Raw genomic sequence first — 25811 nt, 5'->3', positions numbered from 1 at the left:
CTACAGCACGAACATTAACTCTAATGCATATTCCTCATTACTGAAGATGATTCCTGATGTGTTCTGCAGATCTTCCATCCAGAGACGACGGATGTATACGACAAGAAGAACATGCCCAGAGCCGTTTACTGCATTCACGCGCTGAGGTCTGGATCAGAGATGATTATAATCACATTCTGTGTTTTATTGCAGTTTGAGGTCATGTTATTAACTATTCCATGCTCTCTGATCTCTTGTGTTTCTTGTAGTTTGTTCTTGTTTCGTTTGGGACTCGCCCCTCAGATCCACGACCTCTGCGGGAAGGTCAAGTTCACAGGTGAAACTCTATACTTTTACATCAGAGCTGCGTGTTTTTAAAGCGCTGGATCCAGAAGCACAGCTATCGGTTTTATAAAGTGTTTGACATGTTCTGCAGAGGAGGAGATCAATAACATGAAGCTGGAGCTGGATAAATACGGCATTCAGATGCCGGCGTTCAGTAAGATTGGAGGAATCCTGGCCAATGAGCTTTCTGTGGACGAGGCCGCAGGTAAAACACAAGCCTGCACTGCGAAACTCACACTTTTCCTCAGGATTTTTATAATATAATTATATTTATAAAGGCACCTTTCTAATTACTTTAAGAGCTAAAATACAATTAAAATAAATAGGTAAATATATATATATATATTAAAAAAGAATCTTTAGATGTTTGTACTGGAAAACAAGATTAAAAATACTGAGTAAGAACAGCAGCGTGATCAGAACTAATGTTTTTGATGTTTAAATGTCCTCTTCATTTGCCAACTTGAACAAAACCCTAAGTATTACAAGTAAGAACCAAATTAGTGGCACAGAAAAACACACTTGATTTTTAAACTCAAGCAGAATGACGATCTGAGATGTTTGTGTCGTGTCTGCAGTGCATGCGGCTGTGATCGCCATCAACGAGGCGGTGGATCGAGGCTGTGTGGAGGTCACAGCTCAGGCCCTGAGGAACCCTAATGCCATGCTGACCACTCTGCAGGACACATTCATGGCCGTCTATCAGGAGATGCTGCGGCAGGCACGTCTTCAGAAAGCAGCGCGAGCACAGACACACGTGAGAGCCTCACAGCAGCACAGACTCGTGATGAGAGGCAAACACACTGCTGTGGAGCGGATGCCAATGATTCTGTGTGTTTCAGGGAAACGGATCAGCAGAGAAAGACATCTATGAGGAATATCTGACGCAGAGAGAAATACAAGATTGCGTTAACAGAGTCAACCGTGAGTCCCTAAACAACACATGTCTGGGTCACATTTCACCACAAAATCAAACATATAGTAAACAGTAGTGCTGTCAAACGATTAATCACATCCAAAATTTATGTTTTTGTTTACATAATATATATGTGTGTGTACTGTGTATATTTATTATGTGTATATATATAAAGACACACACACATACAGCATATATTTTAGAAAATATTTATATGTATTTACGCGTATATAAATTATATCATATATAAAAATATTTAATAGATAAACATAACATTTTTCTTAAATATATACATCCATGTGTGTGTATTTATATAGGCCTGTACATAATAATTGTACACAGTACACACACATATATTATGTAAACAAACACTTATTTTGGATGTGATTAATTGTTTGACAGCATTAGTAAATAGGAAATTTGCATAAAAAGTAAAAACAAGATTTATTATTATTTAGAACTATATTAAGATTTTTTTGAATACAATTGATTATTATTATACTATTTTTTTTTTTTCTTATAGCATTGTTGTTAATAATAACAAAACAACTTTCTTGTATTATTTCCACCATTATTTTCCTTTATCATCTTATTGTTAAGTATATTAATAATAAGTAATAAAGCTTATTGTTGTTGATGGTTTTTATTCTAATATTGCTGTTGTTAACAGCAATATTAGATAATATTAGTAATACTGTTGTTGTTATTGTGTGTGTGTGTGTGTGTGTGTTGCAGTACGGGCAGCGGTGGAGCAGGTGGACGAGGCGTTGGACTGCGCTGATTCTCTGGCGCTGATCTCCGCTCTGCAGAACTCCAGTCTGGCGCTCACAGGACTGATCCGGGATCATGCCGGCTGGTACCTGGAGCAGCTGACCGCTGACCGAGAGCAGAAAGCCCTGGTGAGACGCTCACCATCATCTCACACACTCATACACGCACCATACTCCGCTGACCGAGGTGTGTGTTTGTCAGGATCTGGGCTGTGTGGATCCTCTGGAGAGAGATGAGCTGCAGGAGGGCATCAGTGTGGCCAATGAGGAGGCGCAGAGAGACCGAACCTGTCAGTGATGCATCTAAAACACTCTCTCGTACCAATGCAGGCCTGTTCATTAGTGAGTGAGCTGTGGAAACGCCAGTCTGTGGTGTTAAAGTGTGTGTGTGTGTGTGTGCAGTGCAGCAGGCGGTGTGTAAAATAAACGAGGCCGTGCGGCGTGGAGAAGCTCGTCAGACGGTTCGAGCTCTAATGAATCCAGATGCTCATCTGCCTGACGTTTATCCGTTTGCTGCAGAGCTTTATCAGAGAGAGCTGGCACCACTGCAGCACCAGTGTCCACAGGTAACACACACACACACACACATCCTTGATTATAGTACTTTGTGGGGTCCTAATGTCCCCACAAAGATAGTAAAAACCGAAATATATTACTTTACTCTGTGTGTGTGTGTGTGTGTGTGTGTGTGTGTGTGTGTGTGTGTAGGGTGAGCTGCAGCAGGAGGAGTTGTTTGTCGCGGTGGAGATGTTGTCTGCGGTGGCTCTGGTTAATCAGGCCGTGGAGGTTCAAGACTTCGGTGCGTTCAGTGCTACACTGGTCAGTCCTGCAGCCGGACTCGCCGACATCGATGACAGTCTGATCCAGAGGTCTGATCTTCACTCATCACACACACTTCTGTCGTCTGATTGAGAGTTTAGAGTGTTTTATCCAGTAAAAGCTCTTTTAGTGTAATTAGACAAACACCCAGCTTCAGTTGCTGCTTCACATGTCAAATCTTGACTGATTTTTCTCAAGTAAGCGTCAGAATAACTGCAGTCATATCTCCAGATGAACACTTACTGGACTGAAGCAGCTCAGCTTTACTTGATTCTCCATCAATCATTTTCTAGTAAAATCAGTGCGTCTCAAATCTGATCATCAGGATCTTTAGAGGAGTGTTTGTTTCCAGAAGCTTTACTTTCTCTGTTCCTCAGCGGAGGATTGATCTTCATCTCACATCTTCTGAGGAGCGTTTATTTCTTCATCTCTCAATCAGCATCGGATTGCATTGCATTATATATTTGGATCATTTACATCTCATCTTACTAAGACATATTATTGGAGATATAGAGCGACGACTGATATTTAGATCATTTAATGTCAGTATCTACTGCACTGTTATAAAGATCTCACTGATTTACATTACAAACAGCAGAATTTCATCATATAATATCACCATCTGCAGCAGATTCATATTTTTGTTCAGTTTGAATAAAACTGAGCTTCATATTCTCACTATATCAGACTACATGAGTAATAAAAGCCTGATGGAGCAAATATGACACAAAACGTGTTTTGTTTTTTTCTAAAGGTTTGATAAACTGTTCCATAAAAAAAAAAAGAAGAAGAATAATTCTGAAGATTATTTCATGTCAAACTCTGTGTGTGTTTGTAGGTATTTCGAGGAGCTGTGTGAGCTGAAGAGGAGGGCAGGTAAAGCTCTTCTGACCTGGAACGATCTGCAGACGGGACTGAACGCCGTCAACATGACTGCTCACGAGGAACATGAACGTCAGTTCATCACAAATGTGATTTTATAGTGATTATAATAATTAATCAGCAGCATTAGTGACGTTCTGGTTGTTGATCTCCGCAGAGATTCTCACCATCGGTCTGATCAATCAGGCTCTGAGCCGCAGTGATCCTCAGAAGACTCTCTCGGCGCTGATGCTGCCCTCCAGCGGCCTGCAGGACATCTTCCCGCTCAACGCCAGACGCTACCATGATGTGCTGACCCGCGCCAAACGACACAAAGCTGAGGTGACACCTTCATTAATCTCTGCTGGTTTACTGTACTACATCAGGACTGAGACCTGACCTTTATACTGTTCAGTTCAAGCTGCACTGCACTATATGACTTCTCTTTATTTCCATCTCCGTTGGAAACATAAAGTTGCAAGTTAGTTGTAAAGTATTTTTATTTTTTTTACCTGGGTTGTGCTTTTGCACAAATAAATCTGATGATTTACAGTTTACATCAAGGCATACTGACAGTAAGAAGTACATCCTGCAAGGCACGTATCTGAATAAAATGCTGTCTGAACAAGTAATATTTTGTTCTGGCCAATTAAATACATAAATGTCATTTAGACATAACGTTTGTTCAGTGAGGTGAGAAGGAAGTCACGCAGTGAGAACTATTTTATTAAACTTTGGTTCAGAAATTGGAAAAGTTCAAATACCGGTCATAATTTGTGTTTTTGTTAATGCTATCTTTAGATTTCAGTGTCTAAGCACAACAGTCAGATTACTGATTGCATATTATTATGGAAATTAATTATCATTTTATGTAAACAAGGTTATTTATAGTCAACCAAAACAAACCATAAATGTTCATTTTCATTACTTAAAATAAATGTTAACACCACACAAAGTTACAAAAAATTAATTAAAATAAAAACGAATTCAAAATGTATTATCTCAATGATATTAAAATAACCCTGGAATTGTGGTCTTCATCTTTCTTTGTACTGAGATGATGTAAAACTGAGGTTTCCTGCTAAATCTGGCTCAACAGCTCAAATTATGAATGATTTATTATTAGCCTACTCTTGTGAATTGTGGTAAGATAAGGAGATCGTTTTGAACTCTGAGTTTCTATTTATTTCCTTTGACTTTTGTTGGTTTTTGACAAAAACTAAATCCATGCACCTTTAAATGTATTCAGTGTGATTGCAGCTGAATCTTGAATAATAGTTTGCAGTCTAGGTGTGTTTTTCGAGATCTCGCTCTGTTTCCAGTCTGAACGAGTGAATGACGATGTTTTCTTGTGTAGTTGAGCCGTGACGCTGGAGCTGAGCTCTGGTTGGCTGACATTCAGGAAGGTGTGAGACTGGCCAATCAGGACACTCAGAAAGCGCTGAAGAGTGAGTGAACGCACACTACCGCACATAACACGCTTGACACACACATAACTAATTTAAAAATTATATTTTATGGCAAGACACTACAGGCAAAACCTTTTTTTTTTTTTTTTTTTTTTTTCATGCACTGGTCAAATTTGAGGGTTTTTATTTTTTGTTTTTTGTCTTCTCTCAAACTAGTGGACAGAAACCTCCAAAATACACATTTAAGGGTTAATTTTATTGCACTACATTAATTCCAATCCATATCTTTAGAGTTTGTTCTCTTACACAAACACACACCAAACTTTACAGTTTTATTCCTCTCTGTATTCTGAAGATTTGATCATATTTCATTATTTGCACAACATTTATACAATTTATTTATACATTTTACTCTTAAAAACATGTTTGTTTTCTGTCTGTTGACAGTATTTTCTGATTCATGGAGTGATGAAAAGAGAAATCCTTTAATATGACAGCAAAATCAAACTAGAACTATGAACCTGACTTCCGATGTTCAGACTTATTTGTTGGAAGTGTATGCCAATTCATTAGTGCAATGTGCATTTCATTAGATATAGTCTTGCATATTTAGAGATGCATTTTTAGAAAAGAGTGGTGAGGTTTAGTTTTTTTTTCACCTGTGGTGCGTCTGTGTGTGTGTTCTGTACAGTGTGTCTGGGTCTGGCCGCGGTCAATCAGGCTGTTAAAGAGGGCCGAGCGTCTCAGACGTTGCGTGTTCTGCGTCTGCCAGAGGTGGCGCTGCGGAGCGTGGTTTCTGAATGTGCTGATGGGTATCAGACGGAGCTGACCGCCCTGCTCCGCGCCAAAACACTGGAGGGTCAGTCCATCACAAACACTCACACAACTAGAGCTCCGTTACACAACTGGACCTGACAAGCTGCTGCATTCAGTGTAACTTCCAGAGTTCTTATGGTCCCTGTCGATCATGACTGTAGGGTTCGGTGGCTGGGATTTAACTTTAATGCTATTCATTCTATGCTTGCACAGTCCTTGAGTTTTAACATTTGATAGTGGATGCAGTTACTTGAGGACATGTTGTTGACTTCAACACAAACTCCGCACAGAAATGTGTCCCTGGAGCACAAAAGCAGTCTTAAGTCGCTGGGGTATATTTGTAGCAATAGCCAACAATACATTGTATGGATCAAAATTATACATTTTTCTTTTATGACAAAAATCATTAGGATATCAAGTAAATATCATGTTCCATGAAGATATTTTGTAAATTTCCTACCGTAAATATATCAAAACTTAATTTTTGATTAGTAATATGCATTGCTAAGAACTTCATTTGAACAACTTTAAAGGAGATTTTCTCAATATTTAGATTATTTTGCTCCCTCAGATTCCAGATTTTCAAATATTGTCCGATCCTAACAAACCATACATCAATGGAAAGCTTATTTATAGCAAACAAATGACCCTTATGGCTGGTTTTCTGGTCCAGGGTCACAAATATGATCCTTGTTTTAAATTCAGAAGTCTGCGCTGTAGGGCTGCAGCTAACGATTATTTTTATTTTCGACTAATCTATCGATTATTTTTCAATTAATCTATTTATAATTTTCTTATCAGTAGATGAATTCTTTAGTTAAACTAATCAATAAATAATAACATTTACTTCTGCTATTAATCTTACTATTTTATTCAAATGTTTTCTCATAATTAATACGTTACAAAAATAATAACAACAAAAAAGAAAGAAAATAAAAACTAAAGAAAAATAACAAGAAAAGAGAGAAAAAAAGAAATAATAGCATTACATAATTAAAAAAGAATGTGTGAATCCTGACAGTGTAAAGGCGTCAGTTGGGCTATATAAATGCAGTTCTGACTGTCGTATAATAATATGCTCTATGAACGCAACTCTATGAAGTGATGTTGCCATACTAGCCTTTACCTTCTGCTCTAGAGTCTTGTTTTGTGTTAAGCATGGCAGAAAAACAGTCTTAAGTAGGGATAATGGGCGTGGATAAAGGTGCGACTCGTCGACGCACTCCATGCTAATCGACGTATTTTCATAATCGATGACGTCGACGAATCGCTGCAGCCCTACTGCAGTGCTGATTATACCTGTGATTCATCCTGAAACTCCTCCTGTATGATCCCAGTGGTGTTTAAGTGTGTGTTTGTGTGTTGAGCAGGTGATAACAGAAGCCCGTGGATGAGGACGAAGCTGCCAGACAGCAGCTCTTATTTCTTTCATCTGCAGAAGCTGGAGGGCACCTGGGAAAGACCTCAAGGCTTTGTCCAGAACAGCACCTTCCTGACACGCGAGGAGATACAGGTGAGACACAAACACCTGAACCAGCAAAGCGGTTAAGGCTAGAGGGGATACACATCAAAACAGCGTCATTTTTGCCACATTTCAGCTGTATCCCTTCTAGCCACTAGAAAGCAAGCATTTATTTATATAGCACTTTTCCAAACAAGTTAATGCAGTTCAAAATGCACCAAATGCAAAATAGAAATAACCCATTAAAATACAAGAGCAAAATTTAAACTATATATAATTAAAATGTAAAATATAAAGCAAGAACATTTAATTAAAGGAAAAAAACAAAACACACAAACTATACAATATACTAAGATTTTATAGGACATTACAGGAAGGCCAGACTGAAAAAGTAAGTTTTTAATTTATACTTAAAACTATTAATGCTTTCTGCACATCTTATATAAAAGCAGTATCGCCAAATGTTTTAGTTCTGCTATGAGGTACAGTTAAAAGAAAAGAATTTGAAGACCTTAGAGTCCCTCTGAGTTCATCTGGAGCAAGTCCATGCAATGCCTTATAAACTAATGCCAAAGCTCACAGGTGTACTGTGATCTCTCTTTTTAGTCTTAGTCAGTATTCTAGCAGCAGTATTTTGTATTAGTTGTAGTTGATTAATTGTATTTTTGGTAGACCTGAAAGGAGGGCATTACAATAGTCAAGCCTGCTCGTTATAAATGCATGCATTAATTTTTCTGTATTGGTCAGAGAGAGAAATGGTCTTACACTGGTCACAACCCAGTAACTCATGCTGAATCTGTCATCCAGAGGTAACTGTGTGTTCTGTGCTGCCCCCTGCAGGCTGTGTGCAGTAGCATGACTGCGGCTCACAGCAGAGATGCGCAGTGGAAGACCTGTGAGCCGCTGGTGCTGATGCTGCAGGCGCGCATGCGAGGATTCCTGCTGCGACAGAAGCTCGCCGAGCGTCTGCACTTCCTAAACACTCAGCTGCCCGCCGTCATCACCATCCAGGTGAGACTCATGTTAGATCGGGCCAGATAATAATTAGGATGGAGCCCCAGAAGCCAGATCCCGTCAGAAAATATAAATTTGTCCAGTAATAGAACCCTGTTGATACCCAAACCCTGTTAACAGCAAGTCTTGTCTGTTATCCAAAAATATGATGTGATTTCAAGTTTACCTCTCTCTTTGGAGTGTTACAAGCTGTTTGTGTATAGATAAGATCCCTGAAGTTGCAAAGACTAAAGTCGCAAAACCAAAGAGATATTCTTTATCATAGTTAAGACTCGACCACGTCCTCCTAAAACGGCTCATTCAAACACACCCCCGCACGTCTGCATCATGATGTGGGGAGATTTGCATAACACCACCCAAATGTTTACACTAGAAAGAGGAGAGTAGCCTACAATGCTGGCTTACACAAAGACTGTTTCTATAAAGTGGGGCAATTGCAACGTCACAAGGACAGTCTGGCGCTTCTGGCTCACAGCCTGTAAGAACGTTTCTGCGGCTGATGATTCAAACACGAGTTTTGAGCAGAGTAGAGTAGCGCTTGTTGTTTGCCGTTTCTCCGATCACAAATACAGACATGGTAATGTTTATGCGGCGCTAGCTTAAAAAGACCGTATGAGTCATTATAATCAGTAATTATGTACCCACTGGATGCAACAAATTCCTCGTTTATAATGGTTTTTATTGTTTTAGTCTAGTCTCACCGGGAAAGGCCATCACACTACGGTGAGGGGTGTAACATTTCAGTCTCACGCTTGAGGTATTCGGCCAATCACAACGCACTAATCGAAGCACACGTCGCTTCTCAGGACAATGAGCTTTGTAAAAATCGACGCGTTTCAGAAAGGCAGGGCATAGAGGAGCAACAAGACAATAAAAGTGTTTTTTGACCTTGCATGCATGTCAACCTGTTGTTGGGGACTCCCAAAACCAAAATATGAACCTTTCATAACCCATAATGGGGCACTTTAACAGTCTTCTGTCAGTCAAGAAGTCAATAAAAGCACAGCAACATCCCATAAACCTTGGGTTTCCATAAACATTCCCTCTCATCTATGTCTTATTCATACAGACACAACAGTTCATGAAACCCCACAAACATGAGATTGAACAATGAAAATTCATAAGCAAGGAAAAATTAATAAGAAATTTAGAAACATAATAAATTAATAAACAAAAAAAACCTTAATATAATGATAAAAATAATCAAATAATAAATCATATGAATGTACATGAACATCTGACTGTGTGCAAATATAGAAGTTAAGTTTTAGTTGTTTAGAATTAAATTAATTATAATGTAGTCAGGTCAGATTTATTTCACAATACACATTGTTTCAGGGCAGCCATGTTAATGTTTATATAATATCTTAATATATTTGTTTTATAGTCTCATTTAAAAGATTAGAGCTGTGATCATTTTTAAATGATTAGAACACTAGTATATCAGCAGCTAAAAATGGTTTTAAGTCAGTTATTTCTATCTTCTGCTGTAGTGTGTCTGTAGGAAATATCAGTTTACATTTCCAAACATTCATTTGGTCATTAATTGTACTAATCCAGTGAGATTTTAGTGCTCCACACAGAGATCTGATCTGATCATCATCCAGTCTGAAGAAACGGAACAAACTGAGACCGACTCAATCCAGAAGAACGATCTTATGTCATTTTGCATCTAAAGTAAATGTGATTTAAGAATCTTTAGACATTTGCACTGGAAAACAAGACAAAAATACGGAGGAAGAGCAGCAGTTTCTTACTACATTAAAAGTTATTTCTAATGTTTGGGAGCAGAGATATTTAAGCCATAAGCTTTTTTTTTTTTTTTTTTTTTTTTTTTTTTTTTTTTTGGTAAAATGATTTGAAAAAAGTAATAGGATCTATAATCTGTTTGGACGTTGTACTGAAGTGTTGCAAATACAAGACATTTACATTTAGAGAGCACATTGACATATTGTGTTCCATTCAATCTATTCCTTAGTTTATTTACTTGGTCTTAAAAAAAAAAAAGTAAAATGTTGCACATACTTATGTATCCAAAGAGCTGGATGATAATGTAGTTACATTTTGTAACAATATAAACGGTAATGCAGCTCAGACTTGCGATACAATGCTGTGAGTGTTACAGTGCTGTGTTTGTGTGTTCAGTCTCACTGGAGGAGGTTCATTCAGCAGAGAGAGTATCACCACAGACTGCAGTATCTCTATCAGAACTGGAGAGCCGTCGTTAAGGTAAAACACAGTGCAATCTGACGCACGAGGAACACGTATGTGTGTGTGTTTAGACTGACGTGTGATTCTCCCGCTCAGATCCAGGCCATGGTGAAGATGTGGCTCGCCCGCAGGAGATACCTCTCCCGCCTCGCTTACTTCAGGAGACACGTGAGGATCACGCCTACTTCGTCACCAGCATGTCTGCGTCTGGCATACGTGTTCACGTGTTTGTGTTTGATTTATCAGGTTGGAGCTATAATCCGGATCCAGGCGTTCTTCAGAGCCAGCAGGACCCGAGAGGAGTATCACTTACTGGGTCAGTCAATGCAAACACACCTAAAGTCTCTCAATATTTGAGATTTGTTTTTCTGAGTCTTTTCTAGAGTTCTAATCTAATTCCAGAATCCGATACTTGTCGTAAAATTTAAATTTCATTTCCACCTATCAATTCCTGTGTGTGCACATATTTATTTATTAAGGTGGCGAAAAGGTGCTGTTAAAAATGTATTTGTCTTTGAATCATTAATTCAAGAGATTCAGTCAAAAACATTTGATTCATTCAGTAATGAAACGAGTAAATCTTAAGTGAGTCATCGAATCATTCCATTCATAAATTCCGTGAGATTTTGTTTAGTTGTCTAATATTTTTTCTTCAGAATTGTGAGAACTGCAACCTCCATTTATTAAAAAAAAAACTATTTTAAACATGGAGCTCTATCTCATCTCTTAATCAAGTCCAGTTTTTATGTAGCCTGTTGATTTTTTTTATATGGTATTCTGCAGCAATTAAATACTTTGCTAAAAGAGACAGAATAAATGTTTATCTAAATGTTTTATTTAAAAAAAAAAAAATCCACATTGGAATTCAAAAATACTGTAAAAATTGCTAAATATTATTACAATTTAAAATAACTGTTTTCTATGTGAATATCTGTTCAACTGTAATGTATTTCTGTGATGCGCAGCTGTATTTGCAGCATCATAACTCCAGTCTTCAGTGTCACATGATCTTCAGAAATCATAATAATATACTGATTTGCCATCACTGGCTCAGACAGACGATTCACGAGACAAAGGATCATGAAACTAGTTAAATGACATGCTTGGGTAACTTAATGAGCAAATCATCAAAGTATTCATGATACATGTCATCAAGAATATATAGCACATGTCGAAAGACTCAAGCTGATTGACTGCAGATGTGTTTATGTGGGAATGAACCGGTCAGTGTTGAATGTGTGTGGATGTGGTTCAGTTCACTCCAGCGCTCCGCCACTCTCTGTCGTGCGCAAGTTCGCTCACCTGCTGGAGTTTGGAGACAGTGACATCCGTCAGGAGGGAGAGCTGCAGCGTCTCAGAGAGGATGTGGTCAGATCCATCCGCGCCAACAGACAGCTGGAGGCTGACCTGGACCTGATGGACCTGAAGATCGGCCTGCTGGTCCGCAACAGAGTCACGCTGCAGGTCAGGAGAGACAGCGGGGAACCCACTGCTCTGTGTGTCTGTCTGTCTGCTCTCTGACCGTCTGTCTGCTCTCTGAGCCTCTCTCTGTCTGACCGTCTTTCTGTCTGACCGTCTGTCTGTAGGAGGTGGTGTCTCACTGTAAGAAGCTCACTAAGAAGAATAAGGAGCAGTTGAGTGACATGATGGCTCTGGACAAACACAAAGGCCTGAAAGCTCTCAGTAAAGAGAAGAGAGACAAACTGGAGGCCTATCAGCACCTCTTCTACCTGCTGCAGGTACACACACACACACACTCACTCTCTCACACACCCTCACTCACTCTCACACACACACACTCACGCACGCACACTCTCTCACACACACTCACTCTCACACACACACTCACTCACACACACACACACTCACACACACACACACTCACTCATACACGCACACACTCACTCATACACGCACACTCTCTCACACACACGCACACTCACTCATACACGCACACTCTCTCACACACACTCACTCACACACACACACACACTCACACACACACACACTCACTCATACACGCACACACTCACTCATACACGCACACTCTCTCACACACACTCACTCACACACACACACACACACTCACTCATGCACGCACACTCTCTCACACACACTCACTCTCACACACACACACAAACTCACTCTCACACACACTCACGCACACACACTCACACATACACGCACACTCTCTCACACACACTCACTCTCACACACACACACACTCACTCTCTCACACACACACACAAACTCACTCTCACACACATACACACTCACTCACTTGCTTAAAAATCAGTTAAAAACACTTGCTATAAAATCAGACATTATAGAGCCTTGAACATGTGAACGCTCCGGGTTTAGATCCTGCTTTTAAAAAGGCTCCATGATGTTGAGAATCATCTTAAGTGTGTGTGTGTCTCTGTCTGTCTGTAGACGCAGCCGCTGTACCTGGCTCAGCTGATCTTCCTGATGCCTCAGAATAAAAGCACCAGATTCATGGAGACGGTGATCTTCACGCTCTTCAACTACGGCTCAGACTTCAGAGAGGCTTTCCTGCTGCTGCAGCTCTTCACCGCCGCGCTGCGCCACGAGATCCAGTACAGAAACACACTCCGCTCATGCCATATTGCATCGCAACTCATTCATATACAGTCAAACCAAAACGTACTCAGACACCTTCAACATTTCTCACATTATATCATGGTTTATTCGCTTTAGTTTAGAAAATGGTACTAAAATATGAGAAGAGCTCAGAGTTAAACTGTGTCAGAATAAATTGATCTTGGTAATGTCAGATAACTTTGATAGAAAGGAATGTAATGAATTGGGTTGAACAGATGTCAGCTTTTAAATTTAAGAACACGATTAGATAATAGCAATTCAGCTCAACCAATCACCAAGCAATGCCTCATTTAGTTCAGTCTGTGGTGGAAAAACATCACATTAGCACAAAGCATATTCAGATATTTTTGATCCCAAATTTTACTGGTAGTTCACTGTATGAAGAGTTTTTGGGTGTAATATGTCACAGTTTACTGTAGTTTGCTATCATCACTTACATAAATGAACTATAGTGTCCAGCACCCACTAGTAAACACATATCTAAAGTCATATCTGGTGTCTGAATCATTTTTGGTTTAACTGTGCATGTCAGATACGATAAATATATTCTCAATGACTTCTTTAACCTGGTTCTTCGTAAATTGATCTGCGTTGAAGTTAGAGTTGAAAAGTCAACTCAAAGCTCCTGATTTATTTATTGTCATTCAAACATGTTTGTTTGTGAATGACTGCAGAGTAAAGGTGGACCGGCCGCAGGAAGTGGTCACAGGAAGTCCCACCGTCATCAAGATGCTAGTGAGCTTCTATCGCCACGCTCGTGGTCAGAACGCACTGAAGGACGTCCTGGGACCCGTCATCGGAGACGTGCTTCAGGACCGGAGCCTCAACATCCGCACCGACCCTGTGGAGATCTACAAGAGCTGGGTCAACCAGACCGAGAGCCAGACGGGACAGAAGAGGTGCGTTTGCCATATACTCCCTGCAGCTAAATTCAGTTGTCAGTTCACCTTTTACTCCTTAATCGCATTCTGTACACACAATTCACTAAAGTACGGGAGTGACAACCGCATTAACCTGTTTAATCCCAAATTTCTCCCAGACATGAAAATATCCAAATGATGTGTCATTAGTAACCCTTTGAAATAATCAATTAAATTTTTTTTATTTTGGAAAAGTGTGAAAAATGGTGTTTTATGGTCAGTCGGTGGGATAAGGCGAGTACGGAATTAACACATTTCTGCAGTCATAAAAATAATTATTATACATCTTAGCCCAGCTATTTTAAACTGTTTGATCACATTCTAGAGTTACTATTATACATAAAAATACTCTTATCAACATTGATAGGAGATAAAAGACAAAAAAAAAAACATCAGCGCATTTCAAAATTGTAACTTTTTTGTAAAATATAACATCAAATTTTTATATTAGTGCTACCAGTATTACAACATCAATATTGTAAAATTTTTGTAACATTTGAATTTAGTGCAATATTTTGTCATTGCAACATTTTAATGCACTAAAAACAGCCATTGGCTTGATATTGTATACCTAAGTTCACCGGTCACTATTGTGACCATCAACATGTTTACTCACTCTAGGACCACACTCAACAAAACTACGTTTGCTCAACTTTTTCTTCTTTTTTTTTCCTTTTTTTTTTTTTTTTTTTTACAGTGCTGTAAAAAATCAAATGTTGAGAGAACTTAAAGGCAACCAGCTTCAACAGATTGAGTTTTCTCAACTTGTTGTTTAAGTTTATACAACAAAAAGTTGAGAACTCAAACATCTAAAAAATACATTGAGAAGTCAAAAATCTGCTGAAGCTGGTTGCCTTAAATTTTGAAGTTTGCTCAATTTTTATTTATTTTTTTACAGTGTAGTTGTTAATGACGTATTTAAACACACGTCAGAAATGTGTCTTCATCTGTATGTGAGATGCAAGTCTTAATCTTAGCACATTTTGACACGGGGATAGTTGTGCTCACGAGCCGTGTCAGTGTTGCCCTGAGCCTAAAACCCAATCTGCGTCGAACCTACGCAGAGACTCACAGGCCTGCGCCGTACCTGACGTGCACCTCTCCAAACATCTAACAGCACTTCAATTCTACGCGGACCGCAAGCGCTGTGATTGGTCTGCTAGAACCCCTCCCTCCGTATGTACTTGAGTTTTTAAATGCAGTTGTCACTCCTTAAACTTGCAACTTGTGCGTGGCCAATGTCAAGCCAAAAATGATTCAGACACCAGATATGACTTTAGATATGTGTTTACTAGTGGGTGCAGGACACTATAGTTCATTTATGTAAGTGAGGATAGCAAACTACAGTAAACTGTGACACATTACACCCAAATATTCTTCATACAGTCATACATTTGGGACCAAAAAGTATTTAAACACTTTGACCTGATCATGTTTTTCTTTAATTGCTAATGTGATGTTTTTCCACCACAGACTGAACAAAATGAAGCATTGCTTGGCTAATTGGTTTGAGCTAAAGTGGTATTATCTATTGTGTTCTTAAATTTAACATCTGACAGCTATTCAACCCAATTCATTATTACATACCTTTCTATCAAAGTTATCTGACATCATCAAGATCAATTTATTCTGACACAGTTTAGCTCTGAGTTCTTGTCAAGTTTTAATACATTTTCTAAACTAAAGTGAATAAACTGTGATAATGTGAGAAATGTTGAAGGTGTCTGAATAAATTTTGGTTTGACTGGAAACACACAGTTATGTGAGATTTCACTCAATTTGAGTTCAGATGAATGAGCGTGAGGATGAAGCGGCGTAATGTGTGTGTGTGTGTGTGTGTGTGTGTGTGTTCAGTTGTTTGCCGTATGAGGTGAGCGTCGAGGAGGCTTTGAGTCATTCTGAGGTCCAGCAGAGGCTGAGCATCTCCATCACAAACCTGAAGAACCTGACGGAGCGCGTCTTACACGCCATCATCAGCAACACACACAAACTACCGTATGTATCACGTGTGCACATATACACATTACTGCCAGAGTCTCAAATATACGATGCTTTTGAAAAAGTCTCTTCTGCTCACCAAAGGTACACTTATTGGACAAAAATACAGTCATATTTTACAATGTAAAATATAATTTATTCCAGTCTTCAGGGTAAAGTCAACTTTATTTCTGTTGTGCTCTATGCAATAGACCTATTTCGTGTAGACGTCACTCGCAGCTGCATTGTGATAGCAGAAACACACGGTAACAAGTGGAGTGAAACAGGAGAAATAATATGAGATAAAATGTATTGTTCTGCCTTTGGATGTCAGAATTGGACTGCAAATCATTTTTATAGAATACTGTCGTCAAAAACACCATTTGAAGCTAAACGCAGACGATTAAACGGACAGACTAATGAATGAACCCTGCTATGATTACTCTGCTTTTAAAGCTTAAATTAGATTTTAAACAATAGGTCCACGTAATATTCACACATGCAGTTCATAGGGAACATATATTTGCCCTACAGCATGAAATACTATTTAAACCTATAGCCTAATATTTTACATTTAACATTACCTATTTTGTCTCACAATTCTTTTATTTTTCTTGCAAATGCTACTTTATATCTCGCATTTTGGACTTTATAACTCGATTTAACTCCACAATAGCGACTTTGTCCATTCTGAGGGGGAAAATAAGCCAGAAGCGAGGGATATAAACTCAAAAGAGAGAATGGCGAGTTGATTTTTCTTATCAGAATTGCGAGAATAAAGTCAAAATTTTGAAATATAAACTCAAATTTACCTTTTTTATTCTTTTATTCCATGGTTTCCATAGACCGCCACTTTGAAAACTCTCATTTTCTGCCATCAGATAGGCTCCGCCCACAATAAACTAATAATATAATATAATAATACATTTGTAACATTATTTTGTTATAATTGGTGAAATTTATTTTGTTCAGTTTGCAAGAATTTATTGTACTTTTACTGTCACTAAAACAAAGTACATAACGAATAATAATTATTGATGGGAGAAAAAAAAATGTCAATACATTTAAAAACCCCAAATATTATCTCATTTTTTAAGGGAGTCTGCAGGAAATTCAGTCATTTTGGGCTGCAAAAATCAAATGTCTGGATATTAAATGACAAACTGATGATACTGTTTTTCTCGAATTCAGTGTTCGCTGGACTGATCTTAAATCTGTATTGCATGTGTTCAGCTTGTGTCAGAATGGTTAAATGTGTTCTCTCGCACTCGTTATGTGGTGTTATGTAATATGCCTGTGTGTCTCAATCAGGTACGGTTTGCGTTACACTGCTAAGGTTCTGAGAGACGCCCTGCAGGAGAAGTTTCCTCAGGCCGGCGAAGAGGAGCTGTACAAGGTACGCCTATCAAACGTAAAAAAAAAAGATAAATTGTTCATATTTAAAATAAATAAAAATAATAAATTATATATATTTGAATACTTTTAAATTATTTGTAGAAATTATTTATATATGCGACCATGGACCACAAAACCAGTCATAAGGGTCCATTTTTAAAAATCTGGAATCTGAGGGAGCAAAAAATATCTAAATATTGAGAAAATCTCCTTTAAAGTTGTTCAAATGAAGTTCTTAGCAATGCATATTACTAATCAGAAATTAAGTTTTGATATATTTATGGTAGGAAATTTACTTAATATCTTCATGGAACATGATCTTAATATCCTAATGATTTTTGTCATAAAAGAGAAATGTATAATTTTGATCCATACAATGTATTGTTGTCTATTGCTACAAATATACCTGTGCTACTCATGACTGCTTTTGTGCTCCAGGGACACAAATATTTATTTTTATTATATATTTCAAATGTACAAAATAACCTCTCCTGATTTGTTTATTGTGTGATAAGATCGTGGGTAACCTGGTCTACTATCGCTACATGAACCCTGCGATCGTGGCCCCGGACGGCTTCGATGTGGTGGAGCTCGGGGCCGGTTCTGCTCTGCTGCCGGGTCAGAGGAGAACACTGGGCTCCATCGCCCGCATCCTGCAGCACAGCGCCGCTCTCAAACACTTCCACGGAGACTCAGCGCACCTGAGAGCTCTGAACGAGTACATCACACACACTCACAGCCGCTTCAGGTGAGGGACACACACACACACATCACACTCTCTCTCTCTCACACACACACACACTCATGCACTCTCACACACTCACTCACACACACATCACACACTCATGCACTCTCACACACACACATCACACACAGCCGCTTCAGGTGAGGGACTGATGTCAGAGGAGCAGCTTAGAACACACACTTCCTGTCTCACCGCTCTGTTCCCTCCTGCTACAGGAAGTTCCTGCGCACTGTGTGTGACGTGCCTGAGCCGGAGGAACGCTTCAACATCGACGAGTATTCAGAGACGCTGATCCTCAACAGACCCGTGATCTACATCTCCATCAGTGAACTCCTCAACACACACCGAGTCAGTGCCTGTCTGTCTGCACAAATTAGATCACGATACTCTTACAGTTCTGATCGATTATCATATATATATCATGCTTTACACATTTTTATGGAAACAAATATATAGTACAAAAAAGTAATTGTCATTTTGACACTTTACATAGTAATAGTAGCATTGACTAAAAATGTGATGCTTTATTTTATTAAGTTTTTTCATTTAAAAAATCATGAACACTGCAGTTAAACAGCTTCATTAATACATGTTATACTATTTTATTTATTTGTTTAAATACAAAAACAACCAGTCAGAAACTGCATTGTTGTTATTTTGAAACCGATGGCAACGATGCACCAAAATTAGTTTTTTACCAAAACAGAAATTAAAGTTTATATTGCATAGTTTATTTTTTGTTGTTTTTTTAAATAAAGTTTCAAGTTTATTTCTCAAATAATTCACTCAAATAATAAATTGAGTTGCATGTAAACATTTAAATTGCAGTATTTTAACAACTTTTTAAAGTTATAATTGCTTCTGGTCCAATACATTGTTGAAATATAAACATTTAAAGTTGTTGTAATAACTTATTTTTATGCAAGATTTCTTAAAACATAAATTCAATAATGAAAACTGGTAATCATTTGAAAATGAACTTATAATATAGTGCATACAGTATATGTACCAAATCGCTTCTGAAATGAAGGTAAACGTCTGAAACTGAATTTATTTTTGGCTGAATATTTTCAGTTGCCGTGATTCTGGTGCACCGCTAAAATGAGTCATTTGTTCATGAATTTGACTACGCTTAATATCTCATCACATTCAGATTAGACTGCAAAATTACATTCACAAATTGAGTAAATGTTTTTCTTTATGCTTTATTCACTGCCATAGAAATTATGTTTGTACATTTATAGCAGTTAACACATTACTCCCTGTTCATAGTGTACTGCATACTGCACTCGGTCCGTTTACTTCTTAAACTAGTACGACATGAACCAGTATTATTCAGTATGCAGTGATCGGTTTGTAACATCACCTTGTTTATTTTCTGTGAAAGGTGTGTAGTTAATCATGTGTGTCCCTGCAGCACAAAAGCAGTCATGAGTAGCACAGGTATATCTGTAGCAATAGACAACAAAACATTGTATGGATCAAAATTATACATTTCTCTTTTATGACAAAAATCATTAGGATATTAAGATCATGTTGCATGAAGATATTTAGTAAATCTCTTACTGTAAATATCTCAAAACTTAATTTCTGATTAGTAATATGCATTGCTAAGAACTTCATTTGAACAACTTTAAAGGAGATTTTCTCAATATTTAGATTTTTTTGCACCCTCAGATTCCAGATTTTCAAATATTGTCCTCTCCTAACAAACCATACATCAATGGAAAGATTATTTATTCAGCTAATAAATTGTATATTCTATTGTATAAATCTCATATGTTTCATATGAATGTTTATGTTGCATGTTTCATTCTGAGCAGCTGTTGCTGGAGCATCAGGATTGTCTGTGTCCCGATCCGTCGGATCCTCTTCAGCAGCTGCTGCAGGATCTGGGCTCGGTGCCGTCCGTTCAGGATCTCGTAGGTTCGTCACACTCCACGTTCATTTGCTCTGTTCTGTACCTAAGCAGTATTCTTAGACTTCATCCCGGCCCGTGTGTGTGCAGGAGAAGGGCAGCTCAACCCTTCAGATCCAAACGCGGAGCAGACTTTGTCCAAGATGGAGGTTTCTCTGACCCTCACTAGCAAGTTTGATGTCTTTAAGCGCTCTGATGATAAGTCTGACGCGCGGGGGATCCTGCTGAGGTGAGCTGCGTCTGTCAGCTGCTGTTCTGCGATGATGAAGAGTTTGGGTTGATTGCCTGTCTGGTTGTTCTTCAGCACTAAGCAGCTGATCATTGATGTGATCAGAACGCAGCCTGGTGACACACTCAGTGACGTGCTGCGAGTCTCCGCCTCCAGAGATCAGGTACAGATGACTCCACCCACACACACACACACACACACACACACACACACACACACACACCTCTACACCATAGAGCCCTGCATTTCAGCTCGGGCCCGAGTTTTTTACGCCCCTAGGGCCGGGCTTCGAGCCAATGTTCACGTCATCTTTCAAACGCAGCTTTTTTTAGGCCTCCTTATTTTTATATTTTAGACATCCATCAATTAGTGATGGAAGATTTTGCCGCGCTGGTGGAAACACCACGAGTCTGTGCCGTCAACGCAGCTGAAGGGTTCTGCGTTCAAAGGCACGCAATAGACTAAAGCTTGCCACAAAGCCCCAGCAAAAGTAATTACCATGAGTGTGTCCGGGGGAAATAGTTATTTACTAATAAACTAGTGTTTTCTGAGTCCGTTTCACAAGGATGAAGATCCTGACTCGCCGTCTCCTCATTAGACACGCCTTTAGAGAGAAAAATCTTTATGGATTATGATTATAATGAAAGAGTTTTTGTTTTATTTCGTTAAGTAGTAATTTAAAGCTTTCTATAGATATATTTATCATGTCTGAGGCATGTATTCGCTGACTTTTTGTGAAGCGCTCCTGTTCAAGACTAGCCAGTTTACAGAATAGCCCACATCTGTCCATGAAACAGCTTTTGAGTCAATTGTCCAATTACTTGTTGTCCCTTCAAAAAGGGGGAGGTACATATTAAAGAGCTGTAGGTCCTTAACCTTTCCTCCAATTTTGATGAGAATATCCTCAAATTAAAGCTCAGAGTGTGCACTTTAAGCCCATTGTCATTATATAACTGTAACCTGAATATCTTTTGGTCAACAGCTGAAATAGTAAAGATCTGGACCTGACTGTTAAATTCTTAGTTTATTTTTAACCAAATAGCTGAAGTTGTCCGCACACTGGAAAAATACAGTCAGGCCAAAAAAGGTCTATCAAAAATATATTTTATTTTCTACAAGATCCATCTCTTCATTTAAATCAGGGTTAATGACTTCAACTCAAAAAGCCTCTCTGTGCAACAGTTTTCACGGTTAGCACCTCTCCAGTTCAACAGAACCCTCTCAATGCCCAGGAATCTGAAATCAGGAAAAGAGTGCTTTGCAGACTCAAAATGATGAAAAACCTGAGAAGTGTGATCTTGCCTCCTGATAGCACTCATATGTTCAACAATTCTAGTGTGCAATGCACGTTTCGTTTTACCAACGTAGAGTAAGATGAGGAACACATAATTGTTGTTTCACATCTGATCAATTGTTTAATTTTGTAAATTTTGCCAGTTAGTGGATGTGTAAATGATTTACATTTTAAATAATGACAACAAGCAACACAATCTGTGCATCAGAGAGGGTCCCAGTTGGGGGATGTAGGTATCTGCACGCACGATTCATCCCGTAGATGCTTTTCTGTTTATGCACCTGACAATTCGTTGTTTTGTTTTTTTGGGCGCGCACAGTACCTGGTTTGATGAAAATGATGTATTCATTTTATTCATATGTATTTTTTTTTATTTAAATAATTAATGCATACCAACAGCAATCAATTTCAGTAATTATGCAAAAACTTACAAGTGATTGTATTACGTAAATGTTACTTGTAATGAAATAAATGTTAACTGAAAGACAATAAAATACAAAAAAGTTAAACTTATTTTATTTCACCTACTTGTCAAGGCAACGTTTCTCTTTTTTGTTTAGTTTAAATTGAAGTACTAAAATAACCAACTCTAGCACTCTCTATTCTAAATTTTATTCCCGTGCAGGGCTCTACTTATCGGCATCGGCCATGAGAAGGACTTAATTATCGGTTATCGGTATCGGTTAAAAAATTTCATATCGTGCATCCCTACTATTTTGTCTAGTTTTCTTTTTTTATTTAAAAAAAAAAAAGAAACTTGACCCTTTGACACTTTCACTTTATTCTATTTCTATTCTAACTGCTTGTTTTCTTTAAAAAGGAAAAAGAGCCCTCTTTTTTTTTTTCTTTACTCTCTTGACTCTTTATTTTTGTTTTTAAATCACTCTCTAACACTAGTGTTCCCTATGCATTTTCTATTCTATCTGTTTAATTTTTATTTATTTAAAAAAAAAAAACTTGCTAGTGTACTGCGTTAGGCTAACTGAGACTTGTCACAGCACTTGCATATCATTGCTCTTTTGTTGGTTTTGCTTCTATTGTCCTCATTTGTAAGTCGCTTTGCATAAATGCGTGCTAAATGTAAAGCTGAAATAAAAATGAATAACAATCATAGACATATAGGGGTTAGAACTTATAATATGGTCATAAACAGCATAATTTACAAATGTTTTAACTAAAATAATTATAAAAACAAAATATGAAAATGAAAACTAATTCAAAAGTAATAATTATTATTTTTTAAACTATAATAGTATCTCAGTGATACTAAAATATCATTGCTAACCACGTAACTTGATTACTGATGGGTTTCACTGCTAAATAACACAAAAAATGCACCAAATATTACTGTACTTTTTTGCTGCCCAAAGTTTCCTGCAGCTTTTTATAAAAAATCAGGTCCTTTTCAAACGTAGAGTTTTCAGGGCTGATTTTTACATCTTTAATTTTAAACCATTTAATGAACTTCATATAAAATAAATGTAATGTGTGCTTATGTCCAGAGCTGACATGTGATAGTTAAACCTGACATTTTGGACTTTGGGCCCCCATGAGGAATTTATTATTTTTTATTTTATTATTTATTTATTTATTTAAGGGTTAGCCTCAGAGGATAGTACATACAGTTTGTACCGTATCAGAATCACTACATCTATGGAAAGTCCCCATAAAACTTGAAAACCCAACGTTTGTGTGTGTGTGTGTGTCCGTCCGTGTGTGTGTGTGTGTCCGTGTGTGTGTGTGTGTGTCTGTCCGTGTGTGTGTGTGTGTCTGTCCGTGTGTGTGTTCAGGAGGTGCAGCACGGCTGGATGATGCATCAGCGCGCTCAGAGAGACGCACGAACCCCAGAGAAGATGAAGAGGAACCAGTCGCTGATCGCAGACGGGAACCTGACGCTGGAGGAGAAGAAGAGGAAGATCCAGAGGAACCTGAGGAGACTCGAGACCATCGGGACCCTCAGCCCCCCCGACACACACACACAGATCCTGCAGCTCATCGCTAAGGTACACAGAGTCTGGTGTGTGTGTGTGTATGTGTATGTGTGCATGCGCTGACGGTCTGCTCTGTGTGTGTGTGTGTGTGTGTGTGTGTGTAGGACATCCGTCATCAGCGTGTGTATCGTCAGAGGCGTCAGGCGGAGCTGGTCAAACTCAAAGAAACACTGAACGGCCTGCAGTGCAAGAGCTGCTTCCACTCAGAGCAGGTGGATTATTACAGCCAATACATCCACACCTGCCTGCAGAACCTCACCAACAGGTACAACACACACTCTCATTCACGCTCACACACACACACACACACACACACCTACCTGCAAAACCTCACCAACAGGTACAACACACACACATGAAGTGAAGGTGTGTGAGTTTGTTCTGTCTCTGTGTCCGTCAGTAAAGTCAATGGGAAGAAAGCGTCTGACAGTAAAGGGAAGAAGAAGTCGACGACTCTCACGTACACAGCTGCTCGTCTACATGAGAAAGGAGTTCTGCTGGAGATTGAAGACCTGCCCGTCACACAGTACGACACACACACACACACTTTACAACACAAATCCCATGCTCGATGCTGATTGGTTGATACAATGCTCAAATACACTGATTCTGAGCCTGAATGATTTGAGTTGAATGGACTGAATCTCTCAATGATTTAAAGTTGCTCTTTGTGAGTCTTTTTAAAAGAATTTAATACTTTTCATATTCATCAAAGATGCATTAAATCGGTCAAAGGTGACAGTAAAGACATTGATAATGTTACAAAAGATTTCCATGTCAAATAAATGCTGTTCTTTTGAACTTTCTATTCATCTGTGAATCCTGAAAAATAAAATGTAACAGTTTCCACAAAAATATAACTGTTTTCAACATTGATAATAATCAGAAATGTTTGTTTAGGAGCAAATCAGCATATTATTATGATTTCTGAAGGATCACGTGACTCTGAAGACTGGAGTAATGATGCTGGAAATACACAGGAATAAATTACAGTTTAGCAGATATTCACACTGAAAACAGCTGTTTTACATTAGAATAATATTTCTGTGTTTTTGATCAAATAAACAGCCTTGCTGAGCAGAAGAGACTTCTTTCATGGTGTTTGTTCACGATCTGTCTGCAGGTTCAAGAACGTGATCTTTGACATAGTTCGTGGTGAGGAGGACGGCACGTTCCTGGTGAAGGCTCGTTTCATGGGTGTGGACATGGAGAGATTCCCGCTCAAATATCAGGTGATTTTACTCCAGATGCTGTAACCACGTTTGTGTTCCTCCTCCGTGATCAAACGTGAGGAATAATCAGTGTTTGTGTGCAGGATCTGCTGCAGCTGCAGTACGAGGAGGTCGCCGTGATGAAGATGTTTGATAAAGCCAAAGTCAACGTCAATCTGCTCATCTTCCTCCTCAACAAGAAATTCTTCAAGAAGTGAATTGATTGTCCATCAGACCACTGAGCTTCCTGTTACACTGTTATATTATTACAGAAAGCGCTTGTTTTCTCCCACTGTAATCATTCTGCATTTGAGCATCAAGCTGCTGGAGCACATTTATTTTATTATCCAGAATTACTCAAAACACTATCATGCACCATATATATATATTCAATTATTAATCATCTGCTTTTAAAAGGAAGCTTTACTTTATTCGAGTGAATCTCAGAAGACGCTAAGAGGACACTAGTAATACTAGTTATCCAGCGGTTATCAGGTGAAGTTCACCTGCGCTCATTAAGGCTCTTTTAACACTGTTTTAGTGGAAAGAGTCTCAAACTAATAATTGTGTGTAAATATTTTCTGTCTCTATTTTCGGAAATGTCTTTGTATTCTTTTCTCTTCCTTTCGTCTGTTTTTATGTCATTTATGAGTGTCCAGTCACTTTTAATGAGCTGTTTTTATTCACAATAAAACATTTTGCATGAATAAACTGTTTGGCTCATTGTACGTTTTGTTCGCTAATATGTCTCACGCTGGTGGTTCTAACAAAGGCATTTAATTGCAACACACAGTGCCCTCCATAAGTATTGGAACAGTAAAGACAAAATTGCTGAGTTTCTGCCTTTACTCTCCTCTCCAGCTGCTGAAATACATGTTCAATCAGATTTAAATCTGGAGATTGACTT

General features: G+C 38.5%; 1 protein-coding gene across 1 annotated transcript in view; it reads left to right on the top strand.

Annotated features, from left to right (window-relative positions):
* LOC306887711 (ras GTPase-activating-like protein IQGAP3) overlaps positions 1–25609 on the top strand; it is a 28507-nt gene extending 2898 nt beyond the window's left edge. Inside the window, exons 5-38 of the mRNA XM_079445682.1 lie at positions 70–146; positions 249–316; positions 416–529; positions 903–1081; positions 1167–1248; positions 1976–2139; positions 2213–2300; positions 2413–2576; positions 2719–2879; positions 3668–3783; positions 3869–4032; positions 5048–5138; positions 5791–5958; positions 7286–7428; positions 8218–8388; positions 10537–10620; positions 10699–10770; positions 10849–10918; positions 11858–12066; positions 12189–12341; positions 13036–13199; positions 13899–14123; positions 15999–16139; positions 17433–17517; positions 18032–18264; positions 18477–18609; positions 20085–20187; positions 20270–20408; positions 20484–20571; positions 23493–23705; positions 23798–23958; positions 24094–24219; positions 24817–24925; positions 25009–25609. Coding sequence (XP_079301808.1) covers positions 70–146; positions 249–316; positions 416–529; positions 903–1081; positions 1167–1248; positions 1976–2139; positions 2213–2300; positions 2413–2576; positions 2719–2879; positions 3668–3783; positions 3869–4032; positions 5048–5138; positions 5791–5958; positions 7286–7428; positions 8218–8388; positions 10537–10620; positions 10699–10770; positions 10849–10918; positions 11858–12066; positions 12189–12341; positions 13036–13199; positions 13899–14123; positions 15999–16139; positions 17433–17517; positions 18032–18264; positions 18477–18609; positions 20085–20187; positions 20270–20408; positions 20484–20571; positions 23493–23705; positions 23798–23958; positions 24094–24219; positions 24817–24925; positions 25009–25122 — 4572 coding nt within the window. The 3' untranslated portion in view covers positions 25123–25609. The remainder of the gene's footprint in view (positions 1–69; positions 147–248; positions 317–415; positions 530–902; positions 1082–1166; positions 1249–1975; positions 2140–2212; positions 2301–2412; positions 2577–2718; positions 2880–3667; positions 3784–3868; positions 4033–5047; positions 5139–5790; positions 5959–7285; positions 7429–8217; positions 8389–10536; positions 10621–10698; positions 10771–10848; positions 10919–11857; positions 12067–12188; positions 12342–13035; positions 13200–13898; positions 14124–15998; positions 16140–17432; positions 17518–18031; positions 18265–18476; positions 18610–20084; positions 20188–20269; positions 20409–20483; positions 20572–23492; positions 23706–23797; positions 23959–24093; positions 24220–24816; positions 24926–25008) is intronic.
* Positions 25610–25811: the final 202 nt, after the last annotated feature.

The sequence above is a fragment of the Barbus barbus genome, assembly GCF_936440315.1.
Source record: "Barbus barbus genome assembly, chromosome: 21".
Taxonomy (NCBI): Eukaryota; Metazoa; Chordata; class Actinopteri; order Cypriniformes; family Cyprinidae; genus Barbus; species Barbus barbus.
This window is presented reverse-complemented; position numbering and strand designations above follow the sequence as displayed.